Raw genomic sequence first — 22,464 nt, 5'->3', positions numbered from 1 at the left:
CATTAATTTTTCATATTTTGAATTCTTTTGAAAGGCTTACAAAAAAAACTACATTTGAATTGTAATTCCATGCTATTGACAGGACTATTAATTTTAATGAAGTTAGCTTACCATGTTTACAGTATGATAATTGTGATAGAAATGTGAATTTTAGGCACAGAATATTTTTTACAATTGAACAAGGCAGTAGATTATACAAGCTTGGACAGAAAGTTAATAATGACACCAATTTTTTTTTTAATGGAATTGTTTAGTACTGTTTTACCATTTGTTTACTGTAAAAGTTGTTTATACTGTTTATACTTTCAGTTAACAAATTGAAGTCTTGTGAAAGGTTGACAGTAGAGATGCGCGGTTTGCGGGCACAACCGCGGAGTCCGCGGATTATCCGCGGATCGGGCGGATGAAATTTAAAAAAATTAGATTTTATCCGCGGGTCGGGTCGGTTCGGGCGGTTGAAATAAAAAAAAATTAGATTTTAAATAGATTCAGGCGGGTGGCAGTTAAACCAATTGGGAAATATATATACATAGTTAAATGTTGTTACCCACATACGAAAAACGAGCAGGCACCTCCTGCATATGCCACAACAGAAAAAAAAAAAAAAAAGAGATGGACACTTTTACGGAGCGGAGAAGGGACGCCTCGCCGGGGTCCGGGACTGAGGTCCCTTCCCCCGAGAGGGCCCCACCGGGAGCCGTAGCTGAGGTGATCCGCGAGAAGGGCCCGACGCACGTCCAGGGTCACCACCGCGCCCACCGCACCGACACCCCGCCTCGTCCGCCTTCGCCGCGGCCGGCGTCACGCGCAGCAGGTAAGCAGCTTACCTGCCCGCCACCCCCGTGGCCGGGGGCTCGTAACAGGGGTCACTCCGCGCGCTCCGCCCGCGCTGCTTACCTGCCCGCCACCCCTGTTGCCGGGGGCGCGTAACAGGGGTCACTCCGCGCGCAGTGCGCTCATGAAAGGGGTGGGGCTCACCCTGGTTGATATAGACAGCAGGACGTCGGAACCCGCTAAGGAGTGTGTAACAACCCACCTGCCGAATCAACTAGCCCTGAAAATGGATGGCGATGGAGCGTCGGGCCCATACCCGGCCGTCGCCGGCAGCGAGACGTGCTTGGAGGTGCGCTCAGCGCGGCTCCCATATGATTGCGCACTGGTGTGCGTCTGGGTTGTGACAGTGTGGCACGCGAATGTCTGTGCTGCATTGGATCAGTCTCCTTTCTTTAACAGGCAAAAGCTTTATAACCTCACTTATGCCTTGCATCGTCTATATTAGATATATAACAACGGGCGGGTGCGGTTCTGATCAAATGTTACATCGGGTGGATGGCGGATGGTTGACGACTTTCTGATGCGGTTGCGGATTAAATAATTGCCTATCCGCGCATCTCTAATTGACAGGATAACTGGCATTAACTGTCAAAATAATTTCAAACTATTGAAGTTAGCTTACAGAATAAACATGTCAATCAACCCATATGATTTTTGCTGTAATATTTTTGTTTTGAAAAGTCACTGTGACTGATAGAAAAGTGATGGTTTTAGCAACATTTTAACCTGTCTGAATGCTAATAATCATTTTGCGTCGGGGGGCGAAGCCTGAACCCTCCACCAGGACTTTGTCCTGGACCTACCGGGGCCTGCGGCCCCTGGACCCTGGCTACTAGGTTTTTCTGATTTCAAAAGTTGGCAGGTATGGAACAGTCAATCAGCATGCTAAATCAAACTATAAGCTACATTCTTGTATGACAACAGAATGGCTAGCACAGGGGTCGGCAACCCAAAATGTTGAAAGAGCCATATTGGACCAAAAATATAAAAACAAATCTGAAGTGAATTATATTTATATAGCGCTTTTCTCTAGTGACTCAAAGCGCTTTACAAAGGGAAAGCCAATATCTAAGTTACATTTTTAAAGCAGTGTGGGTGGCACTGGGAGCAGGTGGGTAAAGTGTCTTGCCCAGGGACACAACGGCAGTGACTAGGATGGCAGAAGCGGGGATTGAACCTCCAGTTGCTGGCACGGCCACTCTACCAACCGAGCTATACCGCCATATAAAAGCCATATTACATACAGATAGTGTCACGTTCAAACACTGAGGACATCTATTAAACAAGACAAAAGGCAAGGAATCAAACAGAGACAGAATTCAATTTGGACTCAATTGAGGAGAGACATGGCCACTGCACTCTCTGCACAGTCCTGCACCACGCTCTGACGAAGAAGGTTTTCGTCTCCTCATTTATTCAGATGTTCAATGTTCACGCACCAACACATGTCACAGCAGGAATGGGAAGTATGTAAAACAGTCATTGTTTTCGGTCTCATTGAAGTCCAAGAAGAGGATTTCTCGGGCTTGGGCTCTTCCTGGATCCAGCTGGGGGCAGGTGTTGGAGGACAATGGATAACCCCTCCCGTCTCCTGACCACAGCAACTTCAAGAGGGCAGCGGGTCGTAAATAGCGTTGACCTCGGTTACCAAATAGTTGGAAGAGAGTTTGCGAAATACTTCAGAGAGAGTTCGTTTAACACTTCAAAGAGAGTTCCTCTGGAAGTTGAGCAGATCCTGCCATCTGTCCGTGTTGAAATCACAGTGGCGTTTCACGAGCATTCTTCCTCTTGTTAGGCCTCGAAAGACAGCATTCATAATACAACGTTTCTTTTGTGATAACTTACAAACAATTATTACATACAGATAGTGTGTCATAGAATTAAGAGGACTTAAAGGAACCGCAAATATAGCTACAAATGAGGCATAATGATGCAATATGTACATATAGCTAGCCTAAATAGCCTGTTAGCATCGATTAGCTTGCAGTCATGCAGTGACCAAATATGTCTGATTATCACTCCACACAAGTCAATAACATCAACAAAACTCACCTGTCATGCACAACCTTAAAAGTTTGGTGGACAAAATGAGACAGAAAAATAAGTGGCATAAAACGTCGGAGAAAGTTATACATGTAAACAAACTACGGTGAGTTCAAGGACCGCCAAAATTAGTAGGACAAAACGGCGCTGGCCAAATACTCGAATCAGTGAAGCATGTTTAATATAAACAGTGTGCTTTGTAACAATTAGGGAGGTTTTTTGTCATGTTTGTCCTCCTACAGAAACCATATTAAAACAAAAAATAGATTGTTTTCCCCTCATCTTTTTCCATTTTTCATACATTTTTTGAAAAAGCTCCAGAGAGCCACTAGGGCGGCGCAAAAGAGCTGCATGCGGCTCTAGAGCCGCGGGTTGCCGACCCCTGGGCTAGCAGAACAGAAGGCAGAGGAAACTACACCTTTTCATTTACTATTTGCTACTTGAACTTTACACATCACAAAAAAGGTCAATTGGGATCGCTAACGTTGTTAGCATAAATGAATGAAAATTAGCATTAGGGCTATATTTACCCCAGTAATATCATCAACACTTACCTGACTGGATGAAGTCCTTTGGCTCAAATACTAGTGTGGCCTCAATAGCCCTGCTGTAGTGTGTTGCATGCTGGGAATTATCTGGGTATGGGATGGAGGAATGCACAGTGCAGGGTTGAAATTCTACTGAATTTGCATTAAAGCAGGTTGTTTTAGCTAATAATCATGCTGCAAGATCTAGCATGTTGCATTCAATGTTTATTCCCATTAATTTCTCATTAATTCCCGTTAATTCCCATGGAAAGTTTCCAACTTTGAGTATTCCCAGAATTTTGCATTAAATCAGGTTGTTTTAGCTAATAATCATGCTGCATTCAATGTTTATTCCCATTCATTTCCCATTAATTCCCTTAATTCCCATATATTCCCGTTAATTCCCATGGAAAGTTTCCAACTTTGAGTATTCCCGGAATTTTGCATTAAAGCAGGTTGTTTTAGCTAATAATCATGCTGCAAGATCTAGCATGTTGCATTCAATGTTTATTCCCATTAATTTCTCATTAATTCCCGTTAATTCCCATGGAAAGTTTCCAACTTTGAGTATTCCCAGAATTTTGCATTAAATCAGGTTGTTTTAGCTAATAATCATGCTGCATTCAATGTTTATTCCCATTAATTTCCCATTAATTCCCTTAATTCCCATATATTCCCATATATTCCCGTTAATTCCCATGGAAAGTTTCCAATGTTGAGTATTCCCGGAATTTTGCATTAAATCAGGTTGTTTTAGCTGATAATCATGCTGCATTCAATGTTTATTCCCATTAATTTCCCATTAATTCCCATATATTCCCGTTAATTCCCATGGAAAGTTTCCAACTTTGAGTATTCCCGGAATTTTGCATTAAATCAGGTTGTTTTAGCTAATAATCATGCTGCAAGATCTAGAATGTTGCATTCATTGTTTATTCTCATTAATTTCCCATTAATTCCCGTTAATTCCCATGGAAAGTTTCCAACTGAGTATTCCCGGAATTTTGCATTAAATCAGGTTGTTTTAGCTAATAATCATGCTGCATTCAATGTTTATTCCCATTAATTTCCCATTAATTCCCATATATTCCCGTTAATTCCCATGGAAAGTTTCCAATTTTGAGTATTCCCGGAATTTTGCATTAAATCAGGTTGTTTTAGCTGATAATCATGCTGCAAGATCTAGAATGTTGCATTCATTGTTTATTCTCATTAATTTCCCATTAATTCCCTTAATTCCCATTAATTCCCGTTAATTCCCATGGAAAGTTTCCAACTTTGAGTATTCCCGGAATTTTGCATGAAATCAGGTTGTTTTAGCTAATAATCATGCTGCATTCAATGTTTATTCCCATTAATTTCCCATTAATTCCCTTAATTCCCATTAATTCCCATATATTCCCGTTAATTCCCATGGAAAGTTTCCAACTTTGAGTATTCCCGGAATTTTGCATTAAATCAGGTTGTTTTAGCTAATAATCATGCTGCATTCAATGTTTATTCCCATTAATTCCCATATATTCCCGTTAATTCCCATGGAAAGTTTCCAACTTTGAGTATTCCCGGAATTTTGCATTAAATCAGGTTGTTTTAGCTAATAATCATGCTGCAAGATCTAGAATATTGCATTCAATGATTATTCTCATTAATTTCCCATTAATTCCCGTTAATTCCCATGGAAAGTTTCCAACTTTGAGTATTCCCGGAATTTTTCATTAAATCAGGTTGTTTTAGCTAATAATCATGCTGCATTCAATGTTTATTCCCATTAATTTCCCATTAATTCCCTTAATTCCCATTAATTCCCATATATTCCCGTTAATTCCCATGGAAAGTTTCCAATTTTGAGTATTCCCGGAATTTTGCATTAAATCAGGTTGTTTTAGCTAATAATCATGCTGCAAGATCTAGCATGTTGCATTCAATGTTTATTCCCATTAATTTCCCATTAATTCCCATTAATTCCCATATATTCCCGTTAATTCCCATGGAAAGTTTCCAACTTTGAGTATTCCCGGAATTTTGCATTAAATCAGGTTGTTTTAGCTAATAATCATGCTGCATTCAATGTTTATTCCCATTAATTTCCCATTAATTCCCATTAATTCCCATATATTCCCGTTAATTCCCATGGAAAGTTTCCAACTTTGAGTATTCCCGGAATTTTGCATTAAATCAGGTTGTTTTAGCTAATAATCATGCTGCATTCAATGTTTATTCCATTAATTTCCCATTAATTCCCTTAATTCCCATATATTCCCGTTAATTCCCATGGAAAGTTTCCAACTTTGACTATTCCCGGAATTTTGCATTAAATCAGGTTGTTTTAGCTAATAATCATGCTGCAAGATCTAGCATGTTGCATTCAATGTTTATTCTCATTAATTTCCCATTAATTCCCGTTAATTCCCATGGAAAGTTTCCAACTTTGAGTATTCCCGGAATTTTGCATTAAATCAGGTTGTTTTAGCTAATAATCATGCTGCATTCAATGTTTATTCCCATTAATTTCCCATTAATTCCCTTAATTCCCATATATTCCCGTTAATTCCCATGGAAAGTTTCCAATTTTAAGTATTCCCGGAATTTTGCATGAAATCAGGTTGTTTTAGCTAATAATCATGCTGCAAGATCTAGCATGTTGCATTCAATGTTTATTCCCATTAATTTCCTATTAATTCCCTTAATTCCCATATATTCCCATATATTCCCGTTAATTCCCATGGAAAGTTTCCAATTTTGAGTATTCCCGGAATTTTGCATTAAATCAGGTTGTTTTAGCTAATAATCATGCTGCATTCAATGTTTATTCCCATTAATTTCCCATTAATTCCCTTAATTCCCATATATTCCCGTTAATTCCCATGGAAAGTTTCCAACTTTGAGTATTCCCGGAATTTTGCATTAAATCAGGTTGTTTTAGCTAATAATCATGCTGCATTCAATGTTTATTCCCATTAATTTCCCATTAATTCCCATTAATTCCCATATATTCCCGTTAATTCCCATGGAAAGTTTCCAACTTTGAGTATTCCCGGAATTTTGCATTAAATCAGGTTGTTTTAGCTAATAATCATGCTGCAAGATCTGGCATGTTGCATTCAATGTTTATTCCCATTAATTTCCCATTAATTCCCTTAATTCCCATTAATTCCCATATATTCCCCGTTAATTCCCATGGAAAGTTTCCAACTTTGAGTATTCCCGGAATTTTGCATTAAATCAGGTTGTTTTAGCTAATAATCATGCTGCATTCAATGTTTATTCCCATTAATTTCCCATTAATTCCCTTAATTCCCATGGAAAGTTTCCAACTGAGTATTCCCGGAATTTTGCATTAAATCAGGTTGTTTTAGCTAATAATCATGCTGCATTCAATGTTTATTCCCATTAATTTCCCATTAATTCCCATATATTCCCATATATTCCCGTTAATTCCCATGGAAAGTTTCCAACTTTGAGTATTCCCAGAATTTTGCATTAAATCAGGTTGTTTTAGCTAATAATCATGCTGCAAGATCTAGAATGTTGCATTCATTGTTTATTCTCATTAATTTCCCATTAATTCCCATTAATTCCCATGGAAAGTTTCCAACTGAGTATTCCCGGAATTTTGCATTAAATCAGGTTGTTTTAGCTAATAATCATGCTGCATTCAATGTTTATTCCCATTCATTTCCCATTAATTCCCTTAATTCCCATATATTCCCATATATTCCCGTTAATTCCCATGGAAAGTTTCCAATGTTGAGTATTCCCGGAATTTTGCATTAAATCAGGTTGTTTTAGCTGATAATCATGCTGCAAGATCTAGAATGTTGCATTCATTGTTTATTCTCATTAATTTCCCATTAATTCCCGTGGAAAGTTTCCAACTGAGTATTCCCGGAATTTTGCATTAAATCAGGTTGTTTTAGCTAATAATCATGCTGCATTCAATGTTTATTCCCATTAATTTCCTATTAATTCCCTTAATTCCCATATATTCCCATATATTCCCGTTAATTCCCATGGAAAGTTTCCAATTTTGAGTATTCCCGGAATTTTGCATTAAATCAGGTTGTTTTAGCTGATAATCATGCTGCAAGATCTAGAATGTTGCATTCATTGTTTATTCTCATTAATTTCCCATTAATTCCCGTTAATTCCCATGGAAAGTTTCCAACTGAGTATTCCCGGAATTTTGCATTAAATCAGGTTGTTTTAGCTAATAATCATGCTGCATTCAATGTTTATTCCCATTAATTCCCTTAATTCCCATATATTCCCATATATTCCCATATATTCCCGTTAATTCCCATGGAAAGTTTCCAACTTTGAGTATTCCCGGAATTTTGCATTAAATCAGGTTGTTTTAGCTACGGTAATAATCATGCTGCAAGATCTAGCATGTTGCATTCATTGTTTATTCTCATTAATTTCCCATTAATTCCCATTAATTCCCATATATTCCCGTTAATTCCCATGGAAAGTTTCCAACTTTGAGTATTCCCGGAATTTTGCATTAAATCAGGTTGTTTTAGCTAATAATCATGCTGCAAGATCTAGAATATTGCATTCAATGATTATTCTCATTAATTTCCCATTAATTCCCATGGAAAGTTTCCAACTGAGTATTCCCGGAATTTTGCATTAAATCAGGTTGTTTTAGCTAATAATCATGCTGCATTCAATGTTTATTCCCATTAATTTCCCATTAATTCCCATATATTCCCGTTAATTCCCATGGAAAGTTTCCAACCGAGTATTCCCGGAATTTTGCATTAAATCAGGTTGTTTTAAAGTTAAAGTAGCAATGTGGCGAAATTATTCTCTGCATTTGACCCATCACCCTTGATCACCCTCTGGGAGGTGAGGAGAGCAGTGAGCAGCAGCGGTGGCCGCGCCCGGGAATCATTTTTGGTGATTCAACCCCCAATTCCAACCCTTGATGCTGAGTTTTTAGCTAATAATCATGCTGCAAGATCTAGCATGTTGCATTCAATGTTTATTCTCATTAATTTCCCATTAATTCCCGTTAATTCCCATGGAAAGTTTCCCGGAATTTTGCATTAAATCAGGTTGTTTTAAAGTTAAAGTAGCAATGTGGCGAAATTATTCTCTGCATTTGACCCATCACCCTTGATCACCCTCTGGGAGGTGAGGAGAGCAGTGAGCAGCAGCGGTGGCCGCGCCCGGGAATCATTTTTGGTGATTCAACCCCCAATTCCAACCCTTGATGCTGAGTTTTTAGCTAATAATCATGCTGCATTCAATGTTTATTCCCATTAATTCCCATGGAAAGTTTCCAACTTTGAATATTCCCGGAATTTTGCAACCCAATGTTTGCGTAGCCGAGATAATGATGGTCGCCGCGTCTCTCCTGCTCTGCAGTGGCAACCGAATCGACGGGGAGAACGTGACGCGCCATCAGAAGCTGCAGAGGGAGGTGCGCGACCTCACGGCGGCCGAGGAGCAGCTGGACAAGCTGCTCTCCAAATGCAACGTCCAGCTGCGACTGCTCACCGAGGAACCGCAGAGCAAGAGATATCCTTTTCCTGTCCCATGTTTAGATTGACTTTTTGTGTGTCCGGGGGGTGGCTTTTAGGTCCAGGGGTCAAAGGTTTTAAGAGATAAAAGAAAGTGGTCCTGTTGTGTAACTCCACACGCACACAACACTGTGGTGTAATCCTGGGGAAGGTTGCAGCTTTAAATGACCAGTAGAGTGGAAAACAAGTTGCTATTATCATTTAGATCTGAGAATAAATAGATATGATCCAAAAATGGTAGCAATTCCACAGAGATTTTGAGAAGATAATGAGCAAGCCAGTCACGTGATCTCTGATCTAGAGCAGTGGTTCTCAACCTTTTTTCAGTGATGTACCCCCCTGTGAATTTTTTTTAAATTCAAGTACCGTATTTTCCGCACCATAAGGCGCCCTGGGTTATAAGCCGCGCCTTCAATGAACGGCATATTTCAAAACTTTGTCCACCTATAAGCCGCCCCGTGTTGTAAGCCGCATCTAACTGCGCTAAAGGAATGTCAAAAAAACAGTCAGATAGGTCAGTCAAACTTTAATAATATATTAAAAACCAGCGTGATGTGGGCGCGCATGGAGTCGTATATCAACATGGACAGAGCTGCGTGAAAAAAGCCACCCGGCCTCTTCGCGTAAACTTAAACTTACCTTAACCACTCGCTCATCTTTTCTTCATCCATCCATCCCTTCGAGTTAGCTTTTATGATGACGCCGGCTGGAAAGGTCTCTTTTGGCAAGGTCTTCCTTTTGAATATCACCATGGGTGGAAGTTTCTGGCCATTAGCATGGCAAGCTAGAACCACAGTGAAGGATGACTTCTCATTCCCTGTGGTGCGAATATTCACCGTACGTGCTCCCGTTGTATCCACAGTGCGGTTCACAGGAATATCAGTTGCTGTGAAATAGTAATCCGTGTGCGGATGGAGAGATTGCGTCTTTTCATGAACCGGATACCTGTCGCTTAGTAGGAGCCATTTTGTGGTCTTTACAGATGTAAACACACAAAGGAAATGAAACGGTAATATCCGCGCGCTTTTTCTTCTTCTACGCGGGCGGGTGGTTGCTTACAGTAGAAGAAGAAGCGCTTCCTGTTCTATGGGGGCGGGTGCTTACCTTGGCGGTTGCTTGCGTAGAAGAAGAAGCGCTTCCTGTTCTACCGGGAAAAAAGATGGCGGCTGTTTACCGAAGTTGCGAGACCGAAACTTTATGAAAATGAATCTTAATATTAATCCATATATAAAGCGCACCGGGTTATAAGGCGCACTGTCAGCTTTTGAGAAAATTTGTGGTTTTTAGGTGCGCCTTATAGTGCGGAAAATACGGTACCCCCTAATCAGAGCAAAGCATTTTTGGTTGCAAAAAAGAGATAAAGAAGTAAAATACAGCACTGTGTCATCAGTTTCTGATTTATTAAATTGTGTAACAGTGCAAAATATTGCTCATTTGTAGTGGTCTTTCTTGAACTATTTAGAAAAAAAGATATGTTTTTATTTATATTTATAAAGGATTTTTGAATTGTTGCTATTTTTAGAATATTTAAAAAAAATCTCACGTACCCCTTGGCATACCTTCAAGTACCCCCAGGGGTACGCGTACCCCCATTTGAGAACCACTGATCTAGTGCAGTGTTTTTTAACCACTGTGTGCGGTGCGAGATGATCTAATTTCACCTATTTGGGTTAAAAATATTTTTTGCAAAGCAGTAATTATAGTCCGCAAATGATGTGTTGTTGTTGAGTGTCGGTGCTGTCTAGAGCTGGGCAGAGTAACCGTGTAATACTCTTCCATATCAGTAGGTGGCAGCAGGTAGCTAATTGCTTTGTAGATGTCAGAAACAGCGGGAGGCAGTGTGCAGGTAAAAAGGTGTCTAATGCTTAAAACAAAAATAAACAAAAGGTGAGTGCCCCTAAGAAAAGGCATTGAAGCTTAGGGAAGGCTATGCAGAATGAAACTAAAACTGAACTGGCTACAAAGTAAACAAAAACAGAATGCTGGACGACAGCAAAGACTACGGCGTCCACAAAGTACATCCGAACATGACATGACAATCAACAATGTCCCCACAAAGAAGGATAAAAACAACTGAAATAGTCTTGATTACTAAAACAAAGTAGATGCGGGAAATATCGCTCAAAGGAAGACATGAAACTGCTACCAAAAAAAGAGAAAAAGCCACCAAAATAGGAGCGCAAGACAAGAAGTAAAACACTACACACAGGAAAACAGCAAAAAAGTCCAAATAAGTCAGGGTGTGATGTGACAGGTGGTGACAGTACACCTACTTTGAGACAAGAGCTATAGTGATGCATGGTTATGGTTTAAAGTCATATCCAACAATTGACTTTTTACTGTCAACTGAGTTTCGTTTTTTAACGATTTCTGCTGGTGGCGTGCCTTCGCATTTTTTCAACACAAAATCTGCCTTGCCTCAAAACAGGTTGAAAAACACTACTCTAGTGTTAAGAACCACAGATCCCTTCCCCATCAACAACAATGCTAATCATGCAGACTTTGTAAATGGGTTGTACTCGTATAGCTTTTTTTTCTACCTTCAAGGTACTCAAAGTGCTTTGACACTATTTCCACATTCACCCATTCACACACGCATTCACACACTGATGGCGCTAACCACGACCCATCAGGAGCAAGGGTGAAGTGTCTCGCTCTAGAACAACAACGGACGTGACGAGGTTGGTAGAAGGTGGGGATCGAACCAGGAACCCTCAGGTTGCTGGCACGGCCACCTCTCCCAACCGCGCCACGCCGTTCGATTTGTGAGAGCCGACAACAATTACCTTAGGAAAAAAAATAATGATCCAGATGACCTTATATTTTTGAGTCCGAACATAGTGAGGACGAGCAATATTTTTTAGAGGCCGAGTGCTACAAGGATGTAGCTTTTTTGAAACACAATAGCAGGGGTGTCAAAGTCAAGGCCCGCGGGCCAGATTGGTCTTTAAATATATGTTTTAGCCTTTTTATTTGCCTATTTCACTACAAATGACATGACTGGCTACCACTATATTTAAATGTTTGTTTTACATATCTGTAAACTCCCCACTACTGTTGTTCTTTTTAGAATTTAAAATAGTTGACCATTGTTGTCATTTCTGTTCATATTCAATCCGATCAATCCAATCCACTTTGTTTATATCGCACATTTAAACAACAGAAATGTTTCCAAAGTGCTGCACAACAATATTAAAAACAATATTCAAATATCATTCTTAGCTCCACCAATGACTGAATAAAAACACAAAATAAATTAAAGCTGCAAGCAGCGTTGGTCGGGCCCGCGTATTTGGCAGGTGCGAGTCCTAAGTGTCCCAATACTTTTGTCCAGTTTTAGTCCCAAGTGTCCCAATACTTTAGGCAAGTTGTAGTCCTAAGTGTCCCAATACGTTTGTCAAGTTGTAGTCCCAAGTGTCCCAATACTTTTGTCCAGTTTTCGGCCTAAGTGTCCCAATACTTTTGTCCACTGGTATTTATAAGTGTCCCAATACTTATGTCTACTTTTAGTCCGAAGTGTCCCAAGACTTTTGTCTAGTGTACCTACCTTGTCTGCATTGTGTGGGCACGTTGGTGCTTCCTGCTTTTAAGCAGCCATCTTGAGAAAACAGCAGCGCAGCAGCATCAGCGCAGCGGATCTTTGAAGGCTCATAAAATAAAAACTGGAGCAGTTAGAAAAATTATTTCGATAAATGTGTTAGTTTGAAGCTGAAACGACAAACGCGCTCAGAGGAGATAATGTTTGAAGAAAGGTGACCGGTTTTTACAAAAATGTTGTGTTGAAGGGGGAATAGCAAACTTCCTGTAGATTTTTGCTGGGGGTTGTAAATTTATGAAATGTAGGTGTAAGTGAGACCTACGGAGAGGATTTTGTTTCATGTCTCTCCGACCTTCCCAGTGGGAGTTACAGGCAGTTTTGTCAGATTTTTCATCCGAGGAGCAGTTTTTTGTGCGTTTTATTAAAAAATTGCTGTAGAGCACAATTTTTAGATTTGGGGTTAGGTTTTTTCATTAGGTCACAGTTTTAGCCAGTCCTGATGTGTGTGTTCAGTTCGGTGAGTTTTGAAGCATGTTAAGGGGGTCAAAATACAGCTCAAAAGAGGCAAAAGTTACTGTTTTTAGTACTTTTTTGTCTTGAAGGGGGAATTGCCAACTTCCTGTTGATTTTTGCCCGAGAATATATTATTATGAAATCTAGGTCTAAGTCAGACCTACATAAAGGTTTTTGTTTCATGTCTCTCCGACCTTCCTAGTGGGAGTTACAGGCAGTCTAGTTTTTTGTTTTTTTCCTAGGGGGCGCTAGAGCGCAATTTTGAGTTTTGAGGTTTAGTTTTTAGATAAAAAGTTTTGCCATATATTACTGATGTGTGTGTAAAATTTGGTGAGTTTTGAAGTATGTTTTCGGGAGTCCTTTTGCAATGGGCCATGCGGGCCCTAACTAGAGCGCAATTTTGAGTTTTGAGGTTTGGTTTTTTGATAAAAAGTTTTGCCATATATTACTGATGTGTGTGTAAAATTTGGTGAGTTTTGAAGTATGTTAAGGGGGTCAAATTACAGCGCAAAGCTGCGGAATAATAATAATAATAATAAAACCTTAGAAATTCAATAGGTCCTTATGTCCCATTGCAAAAGGACTCCCTTCAGGAGTCCTTTTGCAATGGGCCATGCGGGCCCTAACTAGAGCGCAATTTTGAGTTTTGAGGTTTGGTTTTTTGATAACAAGTTTTGCCATATATTACTGATGTGTGTGTAAAATTTGGTGAGTTTTGAAGTATGTTAAGGGGGTCAAATTACAGCGCAAACTTGCGGAATAATAATAATAATAATAAAACCTTAGAAATTCAATAGGTCCTTATGTCCCATTGCAAAAGGACTCCCTTCAGGAGTCCTTTTGCAATGGGCCATGCGGGCCCTAACTAGAACGCAATTTTGAGTTTTGAGGTTTGGTTTTTTGATAAAAAGTTTTGCCATATATTACTGATGTGTGTGTAAAATTTGGTGAGTTTTGAAGTATGTTAAGGGGGTCAAATTACAGCGCAAAGTTGCGGAATAATAATAATAATAATAAAACCTTAGAAATTCAATAGGTCCTTATGTCCCATTGCAAAAGGACTCCCTTCGGGAGTCCTTTTGCAATGGGCCATGCGGGCCCTAACTAGAGCGCAATTTTGAGTTTTGAGGTTTGGTTTTTTGATAAAAAGTTTTGCCATATATTACTGATGTGTGTGTAAAATTTGGTGAGTTTTGAAGTATGTTAAGGGGGTCAAATTACAGCGCAAAGTTGCGGAATAATAATAATAATAATAAAACCTTAGAAATTCAATAGGTCCTTATGTCCCATTGCAAAAGGACTCCCTTCGGGAGTCCTTTTGCAATGGGCCATGCGGGCCCTAACTAGAGCGCAATTTTGAGTTTTGAGGTTTGGTTTTTTGATAAAAAGTTTTGCCATATATTACTGATGTGTGTGTAAAATCTAATTTTTTTTTATTTCAACCGCCCGACCCGACCCGACCCGACCCGACCCGACCCGACCCGCGGATAAAATCTTTTTTTTTTTTTATTTCAACCGCCCGATCCGCGGTAGAGATGCGCGGTTTGCGGGCACAACCGCGGAGTCCGCGGATTATCCGCGGATCGGGCGGATGAAATAAAAAAAAATTAGATTTTATCCGCGGGTCGGGTCGGGTCGGGCGGTTGAAATAAAAAAAAATTAGATTTTAAATAGATTCAGGCGGGTGGCAGTTAAACCAATTGGGAAATATATATACATAGTTAAATGTTGTTACCCACATACGAAAAACGAGCAGGCACCTGCAGCATATGCCACAACAGAAGAAGAAAAAAAAAAGAGATGGACACTTTTACGGAGCGGAGAAGGGACGCCTCGCCGGGGTCCGGGACCGAGACCCCTTCCCCCGAGAGGGCCCCACTGGGAGCCGTAGCTGAGGCGATCCGCGAGAAGGGCCCGACGCACGTCCAGGGTCACCACCGCACCGACACCCCGCCTCGTCCGCCTTCGCCGCGGCCGGCGTCACGCGCAGCAGGTAAGCAGCTTACCTGCCCGCCACCCCCGTGGCCGGGGGCTCGTAACAGGGGTCACTCCGCGCGCTCCGCCCGCGCAGCTTACCTGCCCGCCACCCCTGTTGCCGGGGGCGCGTAACCGGGGTCACTCCGCGCGCAGTGCGCTCACGAAAGGGGTGGGGCTCACCCTGGTTGATATAGACAGCAGGACGGTGGCCATGGAAGTTGGAACCCGCTAAGAAGTGTGTAACAACCCACCTGCCGAATCAACTAGCCCTGAAAATGGATGGCGCTGGAGCGTCGGGCCCATACCCGGCCGTCGCCGGCAGCGAGACGCGCTTGGAGGTGCGCTCAGCGCGGCTTCCATATGATTGCGCACTGGTGTGCGTCTGGGTCGTGACAGCGTGGCACGCGAATGTCTGTGCTGCATTGGATCAGTCTCCTTTCTTTTACAGGCAAAAGCTTTATAACCTCACTCATGCCTTGCATCGTCTATATTAGATATATAACAACGGGCGGGTGCGGTTCTGATCAAATGTTAGTTCGGGTGCATGGCGGATGGTTGACGACTTTCTGATGCGGTTGCGGATGAAATAATTGCCTATCCGCGCATCTCTAATCTGCGGACTCCGCGGTTGTGGCCGCAAACCGCGCATCTCTAGTGCTTACGGACTGTATCCCTTGCAGACTGTATTGATATATATTGATATATAATGTAGGAACCACAATATTAATAACAGAAAGAAACAACCCTTTTGTGTGAATGAGTGTGAATGGGGGAGGGAGTTTTTTTGGGTTGGTGCACTAATTGTAAGTGTATCTTGTGTTTTTTATGTTGATTTAATAAAAATTAAAAAAACGATATCGATAGTAAAAAAAACCCGATACCGATAATTTCCGATATTACATTTTAAAGCATTTTATCGGACATTTCTAATGAAAATAGTATATATCTGTATCATGAATCAATTTAAGTGGACCCCGATTTAAACAAGTGGAAAAACTTATTGGGGTGTTACCATTTAGTGGTCAATTGTACGGAATATGTACTGTACTGTGCAATCTACTAATAAAAGTTTCATTTAATCAATGAGAACAACATAGTCTGCAAGGGACAGTCCCTGAAGCACACATGATTGTGTGTGCTCCTGGTCCACTAACATTTTCATTTATTACAATTTTTTTATGTTATTGTTTTTATATTGTTTTACTTTCTTTTTTTATCCAAGAAATTTTTTTTTTATTCATTTATCTTATTTTATTTTATTTAAAAAAAAAGATGTAAATGTAAATAATTCAATGTATATACTCTGATGATTATCTTGTGTGATGACTGTATTATGAAAATTAGGGATGTCCAATAATGACTTTTTGCCGATATTCCGATATTATCCAACTCTTTAATTACGATACTGATATCAACTGATACCGATATCAACCGATACCGTTATCAACCGATACCGATATATACAGTCGTGGAATTAACACATTATTATGCCTAATTTGGACAACCAGGTATGGTGAAGATAAGGTCCTTTTTTAAAAAATTAATAAAATAAAATAAGATAAATAAATTAAAAACATTTTCTTTAAAGGGTTTTTAAAACCAGGTCCAGTCCAGATAATGTCCAAGTCGGGCTCAGCAACGCACACCTTCATTTATGTATACTGAAAAACACAACAGATTACATATATTTTATAAACAAAATTACATTTTCAAAATAAGCATTTATGTACAGTCCAGATTAGGTCCAGGTCGGACTCAGTAACACACACCGTCATTTTTGTACACCCAAATTAGGGAACACAACAACAGATAGCATATAATCTATAAACAAAATGACATTTTCAAAATAACAGCACGCCCCCTCCAGCTCCATGCGGACCTGAGTCCGCTTTCCCACAATATAGTCAGCGTGCCTGCCCAATCACGTTATAACTGTAGAATGATGGAGGGCGAGTTCTTGGTTTCTTATGTGTGTTTATTGTTAGGCAGTTTCATTAACGTCCTCCCAGCGCGGCAACAACACACAACAACAGCAGTCAAGTTTTCATCTACCGTAAAGCAGTTCGTCTGCCGTAAACAGCAATTTTGTGACACTCTTAAACAGGACAATACTGCCATCTACTGTACATGCATATGTGACAATAACATCTAGAGCTTTTAGAGAGGGCAGTGCACAACTGCGCACTCAACAAAGAGACGAAGCAGAATGCATCATCAGAGAGGGTGTTCAGCATGGTTAGAAAAATAGTGACAGAGAATAGAACAAGGATGGACAATTCAACCCTTAACTCAACAATGAGTAGATGAGTGATGTGTGTGTGTATGCGTGTAAATAAATGAACACTGAAATTCAAGTATTTCTCTTATATATATATATATATATATATATATATATATATATATATATATATATATATATATATATATATATATATATATATATATATATATAAAATAAATATATATTTATAGATACAATTCACTGAAAGTCAAGTATTTCTTATATATATATATATATATGAAATACTTGACTTGGTGAATTCTAGCTGTAAATATACTCCTCCCCCTCTTAACCACGCCACCGCCCCCCAACCACGCGCCCCCACCCCCACCCCACCCCCCACCCGAAATCGGAGGTCTCAAGGTTGGCAAGTATGATTAAAACATATCTTATGTGCATACTTGCCAACCTTGAGACCTCCGATTTCGGGAGGTGGGGGTGGGGAGGGGGTGGGGGGGCGTGGTTAAGAGGGGAGGAGTATATTTACAGCTAGAATTCACCAAGTCAAGTATTATATATATATATATATATATATATATATATATATATATATATATATATATATATATGTATGTATGTATGTATGTGTGGGAAAAAAAATCACAAGACTACTTCATCTCTACAGGCCTGTTTCATGAGGGGGTTCCCTCAATCATCAGGAGATTTCACTGAAAGTCAAGTATTTCATATATATATACATATATATATATGAAATACTTGAATATTTCTTATATATATGTATATATAAGAAATATTCAAGTATTTCATATATATATATATATATATATATATGAAATACTTGACTTTCAGTGAATTCTAGCTATATATATATATATATTTATTTTATATATATATATATATATATATATATATATATATATATATATATATATATATATATATAGTACAGCAGTTGTGCACTGCACTCTCTAAAAGCCCTAGATGTTAATGTCACATATGCATGTACAGTAGATGGCAGTATTGTCCTGTTTAAAAGTGTCACAACATTGCTGTTTACGGCAGACGAACTGCTTTACGGTAGACGAAAACTTGACTGCTGTTGTTGTGTGTTGTTGCCGCGCTGGGAGGACGTTAATGAAACTGCCTAACAATAAACCCACATAAGGAACCAAGAACTCGCCCTCCATCATTCTACAGTTATAACGTGATTGGGCAGGCACGCTGTTTATATTGTGGGAAAGCGGATGTGAGAACAGGCTGGCCGCTGTCGACACGTCACTCAGGTCTGCATGGAGCTGGACGGGGCGTGGCCTCCAGCTCCGCCTGAATTTCGGGAGATTTTCGGTAGAAAATTTGTCCCGGGAGGTTTTCGGGAGAGGCGCTGAATTTCGGGAGTCTCCCGGAAAATCCGGGAGGGTTGGCAAGTATGCTTATGTGGTATTGTCAAAATGTCAGCTTGCACTGGCGTTATAGCAGCGACTGCACGGTATTTCCTTTTGAAAGGTGATGGTTGTGGTCTTTAACGTTTGCGACCTCCACGCTGGGCTACGTGCGCTGCCAGGACTTGAGGAAATCTTTCGATTCCCCGGACCAGCTGGTCATGGTAATCCGAGCTCCGCCGGAGACCCAGATGCAGGTGTCGGACCCCAGCGAGGTGTGCACATCAATCAATCAATCAATCAATGTTTATTTATATAGCCCTAAATCACAAGTGTCTCAAAGGGCTGCATGTACTCAACATTGCTGCTGTTATGTACAAACCCCGTTTCCATATGAGTTGGGAAATTGTGTTAGATGTAAATATAAACGCAATACAATGATTTGCAAATCCTTTTCAACCCATTTTCAGTTGAATATGCTACAAAGACAACATATTTGATGTTCAAACTCATAAACTTTATTTTTATTTTGCAAATAATAATTAACTTAGAATTTCATGGCTGCAACACGTGCCAAAGTAGTTGGGAAAGGGCATGTTCACCACTGTGTTACATGGCCTTTCCTTTTAACAACACTCAATAAACGATTGGGAACTGAGGAAACTAATTGTTGAAGCTTTGAAAGTGGAATTCTTTCCCATTCTTGTTTTATGTAGAGTTCAGTAGTTCAACAGTCCGCTGTCGTATTTTACGCTTCATAATGCACCACACATTTTCAATGGGAGACAGGTCTGGACTGCAGGCGGACCAGGAAAGTAATGATAAATGGGTTGTACTTGTATAGCGCTTTTCTACCTTCAAGGTACTCAAAAGCGCTTTGACAGTATTTCCACATTCACCCATTCACACACTGATGGCGGGAGCTGCCATGCAAGGCGCCAACCAGCAGCCATCAGGAGCAAGGGGTGAAGTGTCTTGCCCAAGGACACGACGGACGTGACTAGGATGGTAGAAGGTGGGGATTGAACCCCAGTAACCAGCAACCCTCCGATTGCTGGCACGGCCACTCTACCAACTTCGCCACGCCGTCCCCCCACTCTTTTTTTTACGAAGCCACGCTGTTGTAACACGTGCTGAATGTGGCTTGGCATTGTCTTGCTGAAATAAGCAGGGGCGTCCATGAAAAAGACGGCGCTTAGATGGCAGCATATGTTGTTCCAAAACCTGTATGTACCTTTCAGCATTAATGGTGCCTTCATAGATGTGTAAGTTACCCATGTCTTGGGCACTAATACACCCCCATACCATCACACATGCTGGCTTTTCAACTTTGCGTCGATAACAGTCTGGATGGTTCGCTTCCCCTTTGGTCCGGATGACACGATGTCGAATATTTCCAAAAACAATTTGAAATGTGGACTCGTCAGACCTCAGAACACTTTTCCACTTTGCATGAGTCCATCTTAGATGAGCTCAGGCCCAGAGAAGCCGGCGGCGTTTCTGGGTGTTGTTGATAAATGGCTTTCGCTTTGCATAGTAGAGCTTTAACTTGCACTTACAGATGTAGCGATGAACTGTATTTAGTGACAGTGGTTTTCTGAAGTGTTCCTGAGCCCATGTGGTGATATCCTTTAGAGATTGATGTCGGTTTTTGATACAGTGCCGTCTGAGGTGGAGTGATTTCTCCAGATTCTCTGAACCTTTTGATGATATTACGGACCGTAGATGTTGAAATCCCTAAATTTCTTGCAATTGCACTTTGAGAAACGTTGTTCTTAAACTGTTTGACTATTTGCTCACGCAGTTGTGGACAAAGGGGTGTACCTCGCCCCATCCTTTCTTGTGAAAGACTGAGCATATTTTTGGGAAGCTGTTTTTATACGGCTTCGAAGCAATTCTGGACCACCATCCGCCCCCTCAGGAAGGGGAAGCAGTGCGGTGTCAACACCGTGTATGGTGGGGATGGTGTTCTGCTGACCTCGACTGCGGATGTTGTGGATCGGTGGAGGGAATACTTCGAAGACCTCCTCAATCCTACCAGCACGTCTTCCTATAAGGAAGCAGGGCCTGGGGAGTCTGTGGTGGGCTCTCCTATTTCTGGGGCTGAGGTTGCCGAGGTAGTTAAAAAGCTCCTCGGTGGCAAGGCCCCGGGGGTGGATGAGATCCGCCCGGAGTTCCTTAAGGCTCTGGATGTTGTGGGGCTGTCTTGGTTGACAAGACTCTGCAACATCGCGTGGACATCGGGGGCGGTACCTCTGGATTGGCAGACCGGGGTGGTGGTTCCTCTCTTTAAAAAGGGGAACCGGAGGGTGTGTTCTAACTATCGTGGGATCACACTCCTCAGCCTTCCCGGTAAGGTCTATTCAGGTGTACTGGAGAGGAGGCTACACCGGATAGTCGAACCTCGGATTCAGGAGGAACAGTGTGGTTTTCGTCCTGGTCGTGGAACTGTGGACCAGCTCTATACTCTCGGCAGGGTCCTTGAGGGTGCATGGGAGTTTGCCCAACCAGTCTACATGTGCTTTGTGGACTTGGAGAAGGCATTCGACCGTGTACCCCGGGAAGTCCTGTGGGGAGTGCTCAGAGAGTATGGGGTTTCGGACTGTCTGATTGTGGCGGTCCGCTCCCTGTATGATCAGTGTCAGAGCTTGGTCCGCATTGCCGGCAGTAAGTCGGACACGTTTCCGGTGAGGGTTGGACTCCGCCAAGGCTGCCCTTTGTCACCGATTCTGTTCTGAACTTTTATGGACAGAATTTCTAGGCGCAGTCAAGGCGTTGAGGGGATCTGGTTTGGTGGCTGCAGGATTAGGTCTCTGCTATTTGCAGATGATGTGGTCCTGATGGCTTCCTCCGGCCAAGATCTTCAGCTCTCACTGGATCGGTTCGCAGCCGAGTGTGAAGCGACTGGGATGGGAATCAGCACCTCCAAGTCCGAGTCCATGGTTCTCTCCCGGAAAAGGGTGGAGTGCCATCTCCGGGTTGGGGAGGAGATCTTGCCCCAAGTGGAGGAGTTCAAGTACCTCGGAGTCTTGTTCACGAGTGGGGGAAGAGTGGATCGTGAGATCGACAGGCGGATCGGTGCGGCGTCTTCAGTAATGCGGACACTGTATCGATCCGTTGTGGTGAAGAAGGAGCTGAGCCGGAAGGCAAAGCTCTCGATTTACCGGTCGATCTACGTTCCCATCCTCACCTATGGTCATGAGCTTTGGGTCCTGACCGAAAGGACAAGATCACGGGTACAAGCGGCCGAAATGAGTTTCCTCCGCCGAGTGGCGGGGCTCTCCCTTAGAGATAGGGTGAGAAGCTCTGTCATTCGGGGGGAGCTCAAAGTAAAGCCGCTGCTCCTCCACATGGAGAGGAGCCAGGTGAGGTGGTTCGGGCATCTGGTCAGGATGCCACCCGAACGCCTCCCTAGGAAGGTGTTTCGGGCACGTCCGACCGGTAGGAGGCCACGGGAAAGACCCAGGACACGCTGGGAAGACTATCTCTCCCGGCTGGCCTGGGAACGCCTCGGGATCCCCCGGGAGGAGCTGGACGAAGTGGCTGGGGAGAGGGAAGTCTGGGCTTCCCTGCTTAGGCTGCTGCCCCCGCGACCCGACCTCGGATAAGCGGAAGAAGATGGATGGATGGATGGATGGATGTTTTTATACCCAATCATGGCACCCACCTGTTCCCAATTAGCCTGCACACCTGTGGGATGTTCCAAATAAGTGTTTGATGAGCATTCCTCAACTTTATCAGTATTTATTGCCACCTTTCCCAACTTCTTTGTCACGTGTTGCTGGCATCAAATTCTAAAGTTAATGATTATTTGCAAAAAAACATCAAATATGTTGTCTTTGTAGCATATTCAACTGAATATGAGTTGAAAAGGATTTGCAAA

At 41.6% G+C, this 22,464-nt stretch overlaps 1 protein-coding gene across 1 annotated transcript in view; it reads left to right on the top strand.

The window, feature by feature from the left end:
* The window catches only part of e2f1 (E2F transcription factor 1), a 54,725-nt gene that overhangs the window by 13,671 nt on the left and 18,590 nt on the right, over nucleotides 1–22,464 (top strand). Inside the window, exons 4-5 of the mRNA XM_061970310.2 lie at nucleotides 8,778–8,930; nucleotides 18,742–18,856. Of these exons, the coding sequence (XP_061826294.2) occupies nucleotides 8,778–8,930; nucleotides 18,742–18,856 (268 nt within the window). The remainder of the gene's footprint in view (nucleotides 1–8,777; nucleotides 8,931–18,741; nucleotides 18,857–22,464) is intronic.

The sequence above is a fragment of the Nerophis lumbriciformis genome, linkage group LG01 (genome assembly GCF_033978685.3).
Source record: "Nerophis lumbriciformis linkage group LG01, RoL_Nlum_v2.1, whole genome shotgun sequence".
NCBI classification, from domain to species: domain Eukaryota; kingdom Metazoa; phylum Chordata; class Actinopteri; order Syngnathiformes; family Syngnathidae; genus Nerophis; species Nerophis lumbriciformis.
This window is presented reverse-complemented; position numbering and strand designations above follow the sequence as displayed.